This window comes from Ambystoma mexicanum, chromosome 6q (genome assembly GCF_040938575.1).
Source record: "Ambystoma mexicanum isolate Mex_15411 chromosome 6q, UKY_AmexF1_1, whole genome shotgun sequence".
Taxonomy (NCBI): Eukaryota; Metazoa; Chordata; class Amphibia; order Caudata; family Ambystomatidae; genus Ambystoma; species Ambystoma mexicanum.
The window spans coordinates 599926344-599944429 of NC_090937.1; the positions used below are offsets into that span (position 1 = coordinate 599926344).

The window sequence follows — 18086 nt, forward strand, 5'->3', positions numbered from 1 at the left end:
TTGAAGTAGGTACATCCATCAAGAGGCACAAACATTACTTTGCAATCAACCACTCCAAGCAGCCTAACCAATTGGAGTGCTTCAGGCCAGAACAGAGAAGCAAATAGCAGGGATCAAGTTGATTCCGGATTGGAAGAAGTGGACTGACTCAGCCAATTGCAAGACTCAACAACAGTAACAGTCCCTAATGACATCAAAGTCTTTTCATGGAACATTGCTGGAGTAGCTAAGCATATGAATGATCCTGTCTGGAGAAAGTTCATTTCCGATACCACATAATATGCTTGCAGGAGACATGGCTGCTAGAGCCCATAGAGTTAAAAGGTTGTTCTGCTTACAGGACACCAGCAACAAAGGGGGAAAGAGGCTGCCCCAGTGGGTGATTGCAGACAGGGATTAGTTCATCATTGAATTGTAAAGCAAACCAACTGCCCACTGATTTACCTGACCTGCAATTTCTAAGCCTTGTAATGACTAAAGGCACCAGAGTGCACTTATTGAACATCTATAACCATACTACGGGAGCCTCCCCACTGACTACCCTGTTTAAGATGCAAGAATTTATAGAAGAAAAGGACAGAGAGTCCAGCTCTATCACAGTCACTCTAGTGGTTGGCCACCTAAACCTTCAATTCGAGCCTTTAAGACTTATTAAGGGCATACGGCATGATCAAGACGATGCGTGGGGTATCCCACCAAAAGTAGCAGATCACCTGAGGAAATCTCACCACGTTGCTGTTGAAGTGGCGTGTCGCTTGAACGTTTCCAACCTTAGGGCATGTAATGGATGCTGTGCTGCGGACCAACTCGCCAAGCCCACCATCTATGGCCACAATGGCTTGAGTCGGATTGATTATGAAATTATAAGAACTGTTGATTAAGTCATTTGAGGTCCTATAATGCTGTGAGAGTGACCATAGACCAATTAAGTGTCATTTCATCAGCACTTGGTAAACATGCCAGGGTAGACGCTGATTATAAATGAACAGCAATCAACATCAGTGGGCACTCGAGAAGGGTGGTCAAGTGAGTGGAGGTGCTACATATGGAGCGACTGCCAAGCATATATTCTTGCAATATCGGAAAAATACCTGCTATGTGTGACTCAATAAGGGGAACGCATGATGTATTGCAAAATGATGCAGAAATGATTACAGCTTTGCACTGACAGTTTACCAAACAAGATACCAAGTTTAAGAAACATGCCCAGGCAGGCCAGGGGTGGTATGACACAGAGTGCCAATCATGTAAGGTGTATATGCTGACCTCTTTTAAAGAGAGACCAACTGTAGATGTAACCAAACTGAGGACTCTCAGATGAAAGTATTACAACACAATTGCGTTAAAAAAAGAACATTCTACGAAGAAAGATGGTAGTCCTTGCAGAAGGCGAGCAAGGCACATGATTCACGTGCTTTCTGCAGTCTTGCAATTGGTTTGTCTCCCGAGGAGCACTATGTCCTACAATGCAACATTGCTTCAGACATCTGGTGTGCCCATTTTTCAAATCTGTGTAAAGCTCTGGAGGCTCCTAGTGATCCAATCAATTTGGGTGCACAGAAAGGGGACTTGTCTATGTACGCTCCAGATTTTGCAGTGAGCATCAACGAGGTAGTTAAGGCCATTACTGCCTTGGGGGGCGGAAAAGCCCCTGGGCCCGACAGTATACCTATCAACTTCTTCAGGCACGAGCTAGGAACGTGGTGCCCAGTCTTGGTAAGAGTTTTTAATGCAGTGAGAGGAACAGGTTTAGACCCAACCACCTTACGAGAGGCTGTAATTATGCCCATATTTAAAAAAGGCCAGAAATGCCTACCAGAAAACTAGCACCCCATCTATTTGCTAGATGGGACAGGGAAATTGTTTGCTAAGACTATTTTGGGTCACCTCCAAGCGTGGCCAGATTGAACTGGGGATGGGTACCTTGGAGCAGTGTTTGTGACTCGACTTACTAGTAAAAAATCACACATGCCTGAACAACAACAGGCTGTATGCTGTCTTTCCTGAATTGAAAACAGAATTTGATTCTGTACCTCGTATCAAACTATGGCAGGTTTTGCATGGTTATAATATCCCTGCAGGCCTGCTGTCAATTATCCAGTTAGTATATTCAGAGAGTAGTGCCTCTGGAAGATGGGGGACGAGTGAAGAAAACACAGAGAAGTTTGAGGTCCAGAGAGGGGTCAGGCAGGGCTTTGTACTGGCCCCACACCTCTTTTGTACTTATATTAATAGTTGAATAGAGGTGTTGGAGGTCAGCGATATGGATGCCCCCAGGATGGCAACCTTCGATTTACAGCTCTTTTCTTCACAGATGATGCAGTATTCCTGTCAGCATCCCCAATGGGTATAAGGCATACCCCCATCGGTATTCATCAAGAAATGTGGTGATCACTGTCTGGAGATTAACAAAGGAAAACCAATATCAGGCCCAGATCAACTGCATATGTAAAGGCACATGTAGAGATAGACAGAGTTATGCCCAAGCAGGTCGCTACCTACAATTATCTGGGCCTATGTTTTTCTGAGAACGACTCTTGGTGTGATCAGTTTTTAAAAGCCACGACGACCTTGACTAAATATAGTGGGGGCATTAGGAAATTCCACTCATTGCATGGTACGGGCACTCAAACCCCTGTTTTTGAATTATATAGGTCAAAGGCCATACCCGCAGCAGTGTATGGCACTGAGACTTAGGGTTTTGTAAGGTCAGTAGCCTCACCAGTGGTGGAAAAAAGATTTTTAAAATCAATAATGGTGAAACCAAACAGTTCTCCGAATGCCATATTGCACCTGGAATGCGATGCCCTATTGAGTATGTAATAGCTGTTAAACCCTTGCATTTCTGGGTTCACATTTGAACAACACCTGACCTACAAATGTTAAAATAAATTACTGATACATTTTTTGTCACTGGAAGGTAGCCTTTCACCCCATGACTGAGGCATATTAAATTCTGGTGTAGAAATGTGGGCCTCAACCAGTACTGGTATCAGCCCTCAAGCATGAAACCTGCTTGTAAGAATGTGATCAAATCGGCCTGCAGAACTGACCACAGAAGAACCATGGTGGCAGCGGGTACAAAACTCTCCTGTGGCCAGCAGTATCTGCAGACTAAGGATGTATTTGGTTTTGAATGTTACCCAGACATCATCACACCCAGCCTTGCTTGTTCATTATTATATGACCTGAGAGCAGGGAAAATGCGATGAGCCCACTTTGTGAGAAATTGGAGCAATCAAAATCCTGCTGAATTCTTGGCCTGTGGGGCTTCTAATGAGACTGTTTTCCACTCCATGTTGTTCTGCCCCAGATACAGAGTCCTTAGAGCCAAGTAACTCAGGCCCATATTTAGATTAAAAAGAGTTCGGAGGGTGACCGAGGCATTGGAAAATTGTCAGAAGAGTGATGACCTTAACACCATATACTTTGTAGCAAAATACATCTACAGGGCATGGCTGAAAAGGATGAATATGTTGTACAGCAAGCGGGATTTTAGTCAATTAGCTTTTTTATAATCATGTCCATTTATAATGTATGTTTTTAGCTTGTAACAAGATGATATTTATTGGTTTATAATAAATTGTAATATACTTTGGGCTTCATATTAGGACCTGTGCAGAGTTAATTTATGCTAATTTTTAATTGTATACAAAACAATAGTATTTTAGGGATTGATTTGATTTGTTTTTGTGAATGGTTGTATTTTATACGTTTGAACATTGGCACTTTTATGGTTCGATACGGAAATAAAGTTATTACACAGTATGTCTGGCCTGTCACTGTAGAAATTAAGCCAGTGGCTCGACATCCAAACTCTGATGGCCTCCATGCAATCCTTAAACTGTGCATTGGCTTTACCCAGATATTTCTTAAATCGCAGCCTTATGCCATCAGTGTAAGAGAAGAAATGAAGGCCAAAAGAGTGGACATCAATGTTGAACTGCATAGGTGACAAGGTTGCATTGCCAGAGACGGATTGGATACGACCAGAGAAATTAATCGAGCCAAGAAAGAGCAATGCTACTGATCCCTTCATCCACCAGACACTTCAACAGGTGGATTCTTCACTCACTGCAGGCCATCTTTTATCTGGCACGGATAAAGAGTCTCTGTGGAATAGATGGATGATTGCGAGAAGGAATGGAGATAATATTTGGATTTAGTATATGGTGTCAGCACATCAAAGGATAGGGAGGGAAAACGTGGACAACCCGGTGATGAGAAAAGAAGTATGACCTTTAATGTGTGTAGTTTCACCATGTTAGGCTGGGCCTAAAATTGATCATTTAGTTTGTAGGGGGTCTGCATCTGCCAGACAGTGACCTTCAAAGCAAGTTATTGGAAGACAAGGGCAAGATAAAAAATTGAGGATTGTAAAAGAAATCTCCATTGAATAAAAGAGCTAACATGGGAAAAACCCACATGCAAGCAAATGGATAATATTTTGAAGTCCCCTAAAACACAAAGATGACAAGGCATTACATTAACATTTCAAGTACAAGAAAATATCCTGCAACTTTTGTTAAAATGATGATTGTTCCCAGGAGAATAACAGCAGTTATAGAAAGAAAAAGGAATTTGCATTTTGCTGCTGTGAGTGTTCATTTTCTTCTACAGAAATAAAGAGTCAGGATTAGGCAACCTACCAATGTTGAGAATATGGACTGTTGATAGGGGTTTGATAAGCCAATACAATATGAACAGTGGTGTTTTATGAAAATAGGAAAATTAATAGCTGTCATTTTGACTGAAACCAACTTTAAATAGAATTCTGCCATAAGGGAATCCGTTCAACTCACAAATATCCCAAACCAATAGCATACAGGATGGGAGGATAGATAAGTTCATTTACAAAGCTAATCAACTCTTTGACGCTGCCCACTGCAGATAAGGATACTCCTACAAACAGGCAAAGCAAACCAGGCCGTACTATAAAGTTTAGTTGTTGAGTTTTATTAGCTGCCCTGAATTTAACACTTCACAGGACTGCATGTCTGAAAACTTCTCGAGATGAGACAGAAGTAACATTATAAAACTTCTGATATGCAAGTTACAAAGGCTCTTTTCATCAGCCAGGCCGTGAGCCATAAACACCATGTGCGCCAGGAGCAGATTTCCAGCCTTGACTCAGCAGAAAATTACTGTGTTTATAGTCTTGATATCTGGGCAGAAGAATTGTAATTATAATGCCATATTTGTGTATGAAGGAAAAAAGCCCTTTAAATGTGCATTGAATTGTTTGTATTGCCGGTATCTCTGGAACTAAATGTCATAGAGAATTAATTTAGGTGTCGAAACATTCATCTGAAAATCCTCTATTAGATGGACCATGTTTTTTAAAGGTCGTTTGAATATGAAAATTAGGGAAATTTGCATTTTGTTGCAGAGAAAGGGTGCATGCTGGTTTGTCATATATTGTAATATCCGCAGGGATGAGCCTGTTATGTTGAGATAGAAAGACTATTTGACTTTAAATGTAGAAGTGAGTTAAAGGCAAAAATCAATAAGTCAGACATTATTCATGCTATAGTGATAACACCTGCACCTGTTGGTTGGTGCTAGAGAGAGAAATATGATGAGCCTATTATTAAAGTGGTCGTAGGTGTGGAAATCACAAATTTAGAATGTGGCAAAATTTAATGCAAGTAATCCCTTTAATGACATAAAATTAAATGGGAGGGAAACTCGGTTTACAAGTTACTCCCATCAGACAGCCCTTTCATTAATATGTCCAGTTACTGTGGACGGGTATGTCTACTGCGATGTCACTTTTGGAACACTGTACAATCACATACATTGTCCAATTAGATAAGGGAAAATATACACACCTAAAAAAGGTAGGGTTTGCTGTTTTATTAAATGTCAAACACTGACAGACACAGGGACAGTCACTCAAGGGCAGACACTGAGAGACTCACTTGCTCCCTTACTGACTAATGATGAGAAAGATGAATTGATAATAACCAGAAAAATATGGAATAGTTTGCTCTCTTTTTATACCCATTTTGGATTATCCTCAGAGCCCTGAAAGTGAGGCCATAGAGGGAGTTAAAGTCCCAGGCCTTCTTCAGTGGAAAAGGAAGCAGACTTGCTGTGGAGAAAATCTGATCCTATTTTACTGGCTGAGATCCATCTGTTCTTCGAGGGGTAGAATTAAGGCAGTCCTTAAGAGAGGATGCCCAACTGTCTGTGATTCCAGCAAAAGAAATCTCAATGTCAGTATTATCTAAAAGGGAAGTGATCTTGTGGGGAGTGATCCTATAAAGGGAATTAGAGTTTATCCCAGCCCCTACAATTTGTTAGCATGGAGGGGTGGGAATAGATGAATTGATTGTACATCCTGAGAAGTTAGGGAACATTTCAGAAGTGTATGTGCTTCTGGAAAAATATATATCACCATAATCAGTAACCTTATTTCAGCCTGGGGCTATGAAAGTACATCTTGACACATACATAGCAAAAATAGAACAATTAAATATACATTCCACCCACATTGCAGTTAAATCAATTGCAATAACATTAAAACCCAACAACTATCCAACAAACTCTGTTCCCAGTTAAAGTCTCTTCGGATATGAAATAATGCAGTTTCATCATTTGTGTATATATTAGTAAGTTGCTTACTCTGTCTGGGAGTGCACAACATGGCCTGTGAACCAAGAGCAAAAACAGGACAGTGCACTCTGTCATCTTCTAGGCTCACAATGTAGATGCAACTTCATGAGCGTATATCCTCAATAATTACTTAGACACGATGGAATTGTCCAATATCCTTTTCCCCAGTGGCACTGCACTGGCACCAGAGAGCACAGGGCATTATGGTCTAGCTCCAAAAGAGTTATCAGCATTAGGCGGAGGGTGTGCTCTAATTCCATTGTGCTGTTTAGTGGGGGTAGCATTGTATATTTCCAATATGCAAATTTGTTGGAGGCCGAGATTGTAAACGCTGGTAATATACCCTTCATAGTTGTGGTCAATCCCTGAAGACCTCTACTAACCAGCACCACCCCATCCTGCAATCCAAACTTTTGCACATTGTTCAGAGAGGGCTGGCCTTTTCTGACCATCGGAAGCACTGGTTTGCCGTCACCCACATTAGCAGTAGTTGGAGAAATGTCAAAAGTGTCTGAAGTGTTTGATAGACCCTCGCCGTGGATCAGAGCATCAGAGAGTGTGGTGGTCATATTAGTGTCATTGCACCCCCTGTGGCAACACATGGATTACATCTGCCTTGGGTGAAAGGCAAGCCCCTCGACAATGATGGCATTGTTGAGCCATCTGTGGCATCTGGAACATGACACACAGGACTGAAAATGAGGGAACTGCTACTGCTATTGCGTCACGGTTCACCCTTAGCATCTTCGTCTTTGTCACGCCAGGGGTCCGAAGTTATAGGGTCATTTATCGTGACTATTTGTTTTATTTCATTAATCAGGGTGTTTGCCTCTGCCGCAGATCTCATGGGACTGTGAGTCTCTTATTAGCGGTGCCAGGGATAGGAATTCTACTGGAGATTTGTGTTTTGACATGGTGAATGAACTTCGTGCTTGGATGGGAAAACCTCTTCTGTAAATGAACGTCCATGGTTACCAAGAAAGGTCCAAAAAAGGGGTTGCAATGCCTGCGCTGGTGTAACTTTTCCTCAGCCTAGCCTCTCTCCAACTCAAGTGCTGCTACGCATGTAACACTTGCCTTGTATGTTGTTTTCCACGGACTCCGCCATGAAGTGCCGATGCAGACCACGCTGCGGCTGCAGAATCCACAAGGAAAGCAGGGTTTGTTCAATGCAGCCTACCCTTCTTCATGTATTTCGCTTTCCTTTTTTTCTGACCTATGAGTACAGTTTGAATAACAAATAGTTGTCGGTGTGTTTAATAGAAGCATAATCTTTACTAACATATTCACTGCAGAATCAGACAAAGAAAGATTGTTCGACGTGTCAGAACATTCCTAAAGTGTCTTTCATGAAATGTTGATTTCTTTGACCATCATAAAAGAAGAAAAATGCTAGATATATTATAAGGCTACAGAAATTTATTTTTTTTATCTTGCAGTTACTCGAGGAAGCCAAGATCAGAGCATTGGAAAGGCAGCTCCATAATGTAACTGAAGCATTGATGACTCTACAAAAGCGCCTAGAAGAGGTTTGCCCTCAAAGATTTATACTGCCAGCATTGTCACTGGCATTGCCACTTTTTGTCTCCTGCTATGTCCCTTGAAACCCATAGTTAAGCTATTGCTCAATCCCGATGTTTGTTTGCATGTTTGCTTTTGCTTGATACAATGGCGGAAACTAATCAATAACTGGAAGTATAAATTGACCCTCTCAGAGTGACTGCAACAGCCTTCGCATTTAGCAAAAAGACCCTAAGTGAAGCGTTTTTCAAATCCTTGTGCAATTTGATCCCTGTCGACATATGGCACCTGCTACCACATTTTGTGTTTTACATTATCTTCCCCTAGCCATGCTTATCATTTAGAGCACAATTCTTTAACTTTTTGATAAGATTTTGCAAGGTGAATCAAACATTTTGAGTCTTGGATTGTTGGCAGTCATCGCTATTGTCCAGCTCTTGAATCAGTTATATTCTCCATGGTTAAAACAGAGAACCATGTTCTCCTTAGCTCAACTTTGCAAAATGTGCAATTTTAGATCCAATTTCTTTGAAGGCTTTGGAAAACCACAATGCTGTATTTAAAAGTAGTTATCTGCATTCCTGAATGAGGCTAAAAATTATGTTGTTGAGTGGGTAGGGATCAAATGTTAGACAACATATACAAATGCAGATGATTTCACACATTGATACTTGAATATTAAAAGTGGATCAAATATAAAGCACACATATGGAACACACATGGATTTGAGTCTCTACATGGCAAGAGTGAAGTCCAATTGACTTTTACCATTTAGCTGGCATTGACATTGTGGTTGGGCTTCTGTAATGCAATAATATGGTTATAACTCCATTGCCAATAGAAAATCGTCCTGTATCCAATGATGAACGACTCACAAGCAGTTGAACCAGTCCATCCTCTGAGTCCCTCCAGAAAGCACTGTAATATGATGTAGTGTCAGCAGCTGTAGCCAACTCCACAGATAATGGTACTCAGTTACCTTTGCAAGAAGCGATGGATATATGTTAAATGAGATAGAGTATCCCTATGTGGAACATACTAGCGTTCAACGCAATTGAGAAGTGAAGGCTAACAGCTTTAGTTGTATTGATGGACTGGGCATATGCCCATGGGAAATCTAAAATGTGAAACACCAAAAGAAGAATGGCCACTTGACAGTACTGTGCAAACTGTGAACAAGTGGGAACAGTTTCTTAGAATTCTAGTGGTGTTTTGCTCCTCCTTTGCAAATTCCTCAATGCCAGTCCTGTGGGTTATCCTCACCCAAAGGACTTGACATTCAACGAGACGGATTGGAAGAACTCCTACAGGATTTATACAGCAGCTATCCATAATGCAAGAGAGAGATTCTGTGGTTAACAGTGTCAGGATGGAGGATGAACCAAACAAGTGCAATGTTCTCTAGCAAGAGGTTGCAGTGTGCACATCCAAGTTGTTTTTCCTATTGTAAATCACAGGACCACAATATTGCTTTACTTGTAGCTTTCCTTTAGTTTACTCACTGTCTCAGGGTGTTGAAAGCACCCCAGCATGCTTCTTCATGGTTTTTGATGGTGTCTCGAGGTGCAGGTTTGGAGTTCCTTTGATTTTGTTTTAAACTCCAGGTGTTTTAGGATGTAGTTGCAGTACGCACACACACACCATACAAAATATTTCCATCCCCGTCTTTATGAGATGCTCCAAATGGATTAGCAGCAGGAATCTCTCTGCACCTACCCCCGATGCCTTTAAGACTGAAGTTATTGTCACACCCCAGGAACCAGCGGGGTCACTGAACACAGTGCAGCCACTAGGAGATATCAGCCCTATCACAACTTCTATTATAGCCAATTCTGCGGATTATCCACTTGACCACTCCATGGGCTTGTTTCCCAACCACTACACGGGACCAAGTACAAGTCCAACTATCTTCTAATGATCTTGAAAATGGCCCCTGAGGATTGAAAAACGTGTTCGCTATACAAATAAAACACTTGTTACACTTCTCAATGCAAGTTTCCTACTTGTTATTAGAGATAATATATTCTCATCGATGTTTCAGTACCTGGCGCGACTGTAAAGGATTTCAAACCCTATTACTGTTTTACCAAAACTGTGGCGCACTGTCCTAAGAGACACCAGCGCATGAAGCAGAGTACATTAGAATACCAAATCAGGCGCAGATGTTTGATTTTTCTAGTGCTACAGAGTATATGTTTCAACTTGTCAAAACATTTTTGATCTTCTGGTTGCCACTTCAATTTCTACAGGGCTACATTCTTGAATTTATTGGTAAGAGGACCAGAGATGGAGGAAACATTCAGAATAAACCTTCGATAATAACCAGCAAGACCCAAAAAAACTTGCAACTCTTTTTTTATTTTGGGAGGGGAGGTTTTCATTACAGCATCATCTTTGTCTGGTTGAGGCTGCACCAATCCATTCCCTACACAGAATCCCAAGTATTTTACTGCAGATCTAGCTAAGCAGCATTTCTTTGGTTTAGCTGTCAATCATGCTTTCCTCAATGCTCTGGTAACCTGATACAGATGGAACATATGTTTGGGTGAGGTGTGGCTGTTTATAATGATATCATCAATATACGGCCCACAAAAGGATGGAAAATATCTTAAAACTTGATCCATTAATCTCTGGCAAGTATCAGGGGCCCCATGTAAACTGAATGGTAGTACCCAAGAGGAGTAGAGAAAACGTTCTTGAGTGTGTCGGCTGGAATAACAGGTACTTTCCAATAACCTTTAGTTAAGTGAATAGTGGAAAGATACTTAGAATCTCCTAATTTATCAATCAGATAATCTATCCTGGACGGATAGCTGTCAAACTGGGACACTTTGTTTACTTTTCTGAAATCTATACAGAATCTCCAGGAGTAATCTGACTTGGCAACTAAGACAGTCGGGAAGGACAAGGGACTTTTTGATGGTTCAATAATATCTGCCTTCAACCTAGGTTCTACTTATTCCAGAATTATTTGTTTTCTACTTTCAGAGATGTGGTATGGCTTTTGATGTACTACCACTCCCGGAGGAGTATGTATACAATCGTATACTCCTTTCACTCTTCCTTGCTCATGTTTAAACACAACAGGGTACTGCTATAACAGGTCAAAAACATCCTGTTATTGATTTTGTAATAGCTCAGAACAAATTAGCTAGTTATCCCTGTTCCATTCTGATAGAAGACTGGTTATCATGATAGAGGTATCTTTCTCCATAGGCGCTTTTCACTCTTTAAGTAAATTGATATGATATATATGAGTTTTAAGTCATATTTTGTAATTATATGTTCCTATCTGTTCAAGTATTTCATATGGTCCATGTCATCTAAATGGCATCTTATTATCAGATGAGGCAAAAGGACCAATATTTTCTGTACTACGGAGAAGGATCTCATCAATGCTGTCCTTTCATGACATTCTTTCAGTTGTTCATGAGCTTTGACCATATGAGATGAACTCCTTACTGCCACCAGTTGTTCTTTCAAGCACTTTGGGAAAAGAGAGTCGTGGCTCTCTGCCTCTCTTCCCAAGTTTCTCGCAACATGTCTAAAACATCTCAGGGTTCTCTTCCATACAACAACTCAAAGGGAATACTCCGGTAGATGACTGGGGAGTTTTCTGAATGGCGAACAGGGTCAAAGGTATCATAACGTCACAGTTCTTTCCATCTGCTTCAACCAATTTCTTTAAGATATGTTTTAAAGTCTGATTGAACCTTTCAAATAACCCATCAGTGTGGGGATGGTAAACCGAGGGTCTTAGGGTTTTAATCTGAAGAATATATTTTACCTCAGCCATAAGTTTACGCATAAAGGTAGTCTTGGTCTGTTAGGATTTCTTTTGGGTACCCAGTTTGGGAGAAAAACGGTAATGGATGCTTCAACATTTGCTGGGTGGCATTATTCCTTAAAGGGAAGGCTTAAGGATACCTGGTTGCATAGTCTAAAATAACCAGAATATATTTATTACCCTATTTCAATATTTCTAATGGTCCTACTATGTCGATCCCACTTTGGGAAAAAGGAACATCAGTAATAGGTGTAAAGGAGCAGGCAGTGGCATTTTATTACTGGTCTTCTGGCAAAGCTCACCTGTGAACTTCTTAATATCCTGTTCACAATCTGGGCTTGGGTTTTATTTGGTCCCAAATCTCCCCCAGTCAAATGAGTAAGAGCCATCTCCATTACAATATATTTATGACACCTAGGTCTCACAATTTGAGTTCTGGGTTTACCAGAGGGATCTATATCCCCTCTATATAGTAACCCATTCTTTTAAAGAGATAGTATGGACCACCTTTCTTCCTACCATCCTCCTCGCTTGTTACCTGATTAAAAGGTTCTGGCAGCAAATGATAATTATGCTGGGCAAAAGCTAAGTCAGGAATAATTTCTTCCTGTTTGTCTATGTGTATTGGTACTTTTGGTTCATAATCCGCCTTTCCAAATCCTTGAGTTGTCCTTCCTGTTTGTTCACAATTCTTAACTTCTTCAAGCTTTGGGAAAATAGCACATTGCAATATACCTTGTGCTATCCTCTCCACAGCTTTGATTTGATATGCCTTCTTTCCGTTATTTTACATTAACACATAAACATCACCTCTAGTCTGGGTCAATTACCCCTGCCAATACGTCTAGGCCATACTTCCAGGCCACGCCTGACTTAGACACAAGGCGGACATAAGTACCATTTGGGGGAGTAAGAATTAAATGTGTGGGGATCAAAGCTCTTTCCCCCGGTTAAATCAATTCTCCCCTACTGCTATAGAAATCAAACCCAATTGAGTGTTCAGTAGCTGTAGTGGGAGTAGAAGATCTTTTGCAATTTTTTCAAACTTGAGGGTTTACCAATTTATATAAAATGACTCTGATCCCACCATATGTGGTAAGCAATGAAAGGCGGACAACTTTTTGATAATTGTGCAAAACATGCCATTTCATTAAATTATTAATGATATTAAAGGCATCACTATCCCTACTCTGATGAGGATTGCCCTGCCAAACACAACTAAAGGGCAACACTCTAACACAGGATGTCTGGCCCTCACACTTAAACATCAAATACACAAAGAAAATATATGGCAATTCAATTGACATCCACAATGATATTCACAGTTTCTTGATAACCATTTAGTAACCTGGGTGAACTCCCCCAGGATTCAAGGTAAATTCAGATGCAACGTTTATCAAGAAAATCCACGTAGGTAGCAAAGTCTCAATTCAGTTCTTGATGTTTCAATGTCAAGGTAAAGTTTTGTTAACCAAAGTTCCAACAACATCAAAGCTCTTTGTCTTGGTGAAATAAAGTCTTTCCACTTTCTCACAATAGCATCAATGTTATTCCATTCACAATTCTGTACCACCACTTCCAGTTATCCAAGAAGACTTGACACAGTTCAAAAGAACTACAACTTCTATAAATGTTAGTTAAACACAGGTCTTGGTTAACATGTATTATGTCGCTATTCACAAGATTTGGATTCACAGTAGGTATATTTGTCATGATGACCTCACAGTGCTGCTGCTTCTACTTCAACAATTTACTTCTACTAGAGTTTTCCATGAGGACATTCTCCTTTCCTGATAGTATTTCACTTCACTTGCGATACTGAAGTCTTGCATCTCCTGACAACCAGATATAGCACCACAGCTTCAGTACTTTGTAATACCACCATGACTTTAGCACTTTGTGATGAATAAACAGGTTTTGGTTCTGACAAAATTCACTTTAGGGTACTTCTACTCCTTCAAATAGGCACTCTTCCTCAGCTTAGAATATCTCTCTTCAAAATGGGCAGCCTCTTTACCTCTCATGTCTGTCTCTCACAACAACCAGAGTTTACCTTTAGGACCCACTTTTTTTTAAATAAACAGCAGGTTTCCCTTCCCCAACTTTGCCTTCACCTCTCTGCTAACTGTTAGCATAGTAATTACCCAGAAGCCTTGGTGCCACTCTTATGGCTTCAGGTAATGCTTGCACACTTGTATCTTAGGCAAGGTTGAACTTCAATTGGGCTCACACTATACTGTTGGCTTGGGCAATGCGTGCTCTCTCTCCGGCTGCAGATACAATGGTTAACCACTTGACTTCTTCTATGATTAATGGTTGTTCACATGAATAGGTAAAGTTCAATCTTTCCTTTGAAAAGCGAAATTGGGCACACATGACCACGTCTTCATAAGATTTAAAAAGATACATTTTTAACAATGGCTTTTCGTAATGTTTGTTCTGCGTAATGAGAGACACCCGACCACCTCTTCATAAGGTATACAATGTTTAAGGGTTTAAAAATGGTCTTTTGGAGCGTTTGCTCTTCACATGATTGAAAGAGATATTGCCTGATCACACGCGAGTGCTAATGTCACGGTCAATCGACCAAGGACACATATGCAGCCCCACATCCGTGCTGCCATGGTAACACTATTCTGAAATGATGCTCCAATTATCTCTGGGAGACAAGGAAGGGCCTCTTGGACCTTGTCCTGGCGCCTTTGGCGCCAGGCTCATTTGGGGTATGGTGAACATTGGGCCCAACATGGTTCTAGACAACTCAACATGGAGGGCACTGGGCCACAGCCTCATTTTCGTTCTGTCTGACCAAGCAGACTAGTGTTTGGGTGCGGCTGGAGCTCCCCGGGCGTGGCTGGCTATATAAGCCACGCCCCAGCTCAGAAATGTGCTTCGCATTACTCTGCTTTCCAGCAGCATAACGCTCACCATTGCTCGCAGCCTGCCGCTCATCATCGCCTGTATCTGCAACAAGGAAAGAAAGCATCAGCATAGACACAACCCTCGCAGCTGCCCTACGCCCGAGTAACTTACCTGAAGGTTTCTGCTTCCGCCTGCTGAAGAAATCAAGGAACCATTCCCGTTGTTGTCCTGTGCAGTTTGCTCGTTTGCCTCCGGCTTATTCTCCAACACCTGGAAAAGAAAAGGACAAGTCAGCAAACACGAAGTAAGGACATGATATTGCGGTAGCAAGTGGGTGCGCGCATATACTTACCAATCAGCTGAGACATCAAGACCACCGCGCAAGACCCTCGCACAGAATTCTCTTCAGCGCTGACACCTCCCGCAATAGTGCTGATTCCTGCAACAGAAGAAAGGACATAAGACACGTAATAAAGGTACTTTTAACAATGAACATACACAACCATAGCCTGGTGTGAAATCGAACATCCAGGTGAAAGACTGAGTGCTTGAACTCTAAATAGAACACGAAAAAGCAGAAATGCAAGCCCAGCTAAGAAGTCGCGCTTCAGCAGGCCTGGGCCAGACTCAACAGTCAAAACTGCCATACAAACCAGTGAGAGTAACTAGGTTCAAATGCAGGAGTACAGAGACCGCGCCCCTACTGAAAGCAAGCAGGACGGAGAACTTGCCTACAAAAGTAATAAGGTGAGCAAGGAAAGATATTGAGCCTGGAACGAAGGGACATAGAAAGGGGAGGGGTAGAACCAAGGGACATAGAAAGGGGAGGGGTAGAAGGGAAAGGCTAATCCCTCTTGGCAGCCCTAACTTATCGTGGCTTCCAAATCACAGGAGCTGACCATTTCCCCCTGGGAAAGACAAGAGATACCAGAACTGCTAGCTATCAGAAGCAGAACTCATTAGACGCAGACGCCCGATCTCAACGTTCAACGCCCCCGCGGAGACAAGGTGAGCATAACAGAATGTGAAGCCAGTTTGGAACATCTGCCTGGCCATCATGGACACTTCGAACACCGATCAACTAGCCCAGTTATTATGGAAATTACGAGCCGAGGTGCACGCCACTCGGCAGGAAACCTATGCCCTAAGGAGAGAGTTAATCGTGAGCAAAGAACACACAGATGAACTGGCTAGACAACTGTAACACACACATACTGGTCAGGCCCCACTGCCTGGAAACGCCCAGTCGACCACTACCTCACAGACCACCCCGGTACAGGTGGTCCTACCCGGAGCAGTTCTGCTGGCTTAGCCCAAGTGTTTTCTATGGGATCCTAATAAATACGCCATTTTCATGAACCAGTGCCGTTTGCACTTCCTTTGCAGACCCAGAGCCTTCCCGAATGACCGTTCAAGGGTTGCATTTGTGCTGTCATATCTTGGCGGCAGTGCCGTGGACTGGTCGATACCTCTAGTTAACCGGGATGATCCCTTGCTGCGGGATTTCAGAGGGTTTCAAAGGGAACTTGAGAAGCTGTTTGCTCAACATACCTAGGGTCAGGCCTTGGACAACAAACTACTGTCACTTTGGCAGGGCAGTCAAGACCTTCTGACATACATTGCCACTTTCAACCGGCTAGTGTCCGAGACCGGCTGACCGGAAGAGAAGAGGACCACACTGTTCTGTCGAGGGCTACGTGGAGAGCTAAAGACGTCTTGGCTCAGGTAGTGAACCCTCCCTACGGGTACACAGAGTTAATCGAGCTGGCAGTCCAGCTAGACCACAGATTGCAAGACCGGAAAACTGATCAAGCCCGTTCAGAGAGGCATATAGTTTATGTGTGCCCGAGGGAGACCCCATCTCGACCACCACCTGAAACCCATCCAGAACTTATGCAAATTGGGGGAATGAGGGGCCCGCTTACAAAGACAGAGAGAGAGAAAAGAAGACAGCAGCAGCTGTGCCTATACTGCGGCAAATCCGGCAATTTTCTCCGAGAATGTCCCATAAAATCCCACCGGAAAACAGTAGGGGCTACCGACAAAGATAACATCGAACAGGATTCGGAAAACTACAGTGCCCGGCAAGCATAGGGGTCCCCTTGTCGAGCAGGGAGCAGGAACTACAGACCTCGCACCTCGTCATACCAGTGATCTTGATCACTCACCAGCAGCCATCCAAGATGCATTCCCTGGAGGCTTACATCGACAGCGGAACAGTTGGCAATTACATAGACCAAGACCTGGCAAACAGGATAGGGCATCCCCTCCGTCAGAAGGCAACTACAGAGAATGCCACGACAGTCGATTGCACCCAGTTATCCTCGGGTCCTGTAACATTCTGCACGGATAAAGTGACTCTCCTCTGCCAAGACGGCCACCGGGAAGACATCGTCTTTGACATTATCAGGGCCCTGCAATTCTGAGTAATCTTGGGGATGACTTGGAGACCCACAATCCTCAAATCGACTGGCGTGCCAGATGTGTAACCTTCTCCAACAATTGTGTTTGTTCCTGTTATCAAGTGGGATCTCTTCCAGAGAAGAACCTTTCAGGGAAAGGAGTGGTTCTGGGCTTGACCAGTACCTTGCTGAAAGAATATGCTGATTATCATGACATTTTCCAAAAGGAACAGGCCAATACATTGCCTCCACACAGACCCCACGACTGCCAAATCGACCTTGTCCCTGGTGCTCAGATCCTGTGCAGTTGCATTTATGTGCTTACCGAACAGGAAAATCTCCACTTAAAGACTTACCTAGACCAGTACCTGGTGAATGGATTTATTCACCCATCCAAGTCACCTGCGGCCTCGCCCCTCTTCTTTGTTCCTAAAAAGGAGGGAGATTTGCGGACTTGCATCGATTATCGAGCACTAAACCAGGTAACAGTGAAGAATAGATATCCTATGCCTCTTATTCCAGAGCTGTTGGACCAGGTCAAGGCTGCCCGAATTTACACTAAATTGAACCTTAGGGCAGCATACCACCTGGTATGAGACAAAAAGGGCAATGAATGGAAAACTGCCTTCCGTACCAAGTATGGGCTTTACAAGTACCAGGTCATGCCCTTTGGGCTTTGTAACGCTCCTGCTGCATTCCAGTTCTTCATGAACGACATGTTGCAGGAACTGCTTGACGTCTGCGCTAGTCTATATTGATGACATCTTGATATACTCTGCCACAGAACAAGACCATGTCACGCATGTCTGAGCCTTCCTAGAAAAACTCTGACAACTTCGGTTATATGCCAAACTGGAGAAGTGTTCTTTTCATGTTACAGAGGTCGAGTTATTAGG

General features: G+C 42.5%; 1 protein-coding gene across 2 annotated transcripts in view; it reads left to right on the plus strand.

Moving 5' to 3' along the window:
* The window catches only part of LOC138516158 (EF-hand calcium-binding domain-containing protein 14-like), a 483644-nt gene that overhangs the window by 330160 nt on the left and 135398 nt on the right, over nucleotides 1-18086 (plus strand). For both annotated transcript variants that reach the window (XM_069631076.1, XM_069631075.1), the window contains one exon: nucleotides 8058-8147. In XM_069631076.1, coding sequence (XP_069487177.1) covers nucleotides 8058-8147 — 90 coding nt within the window. The remainder of the gene's footprint in view (nucleotides 1-8057; nucleotides 8148-18086) is intronic.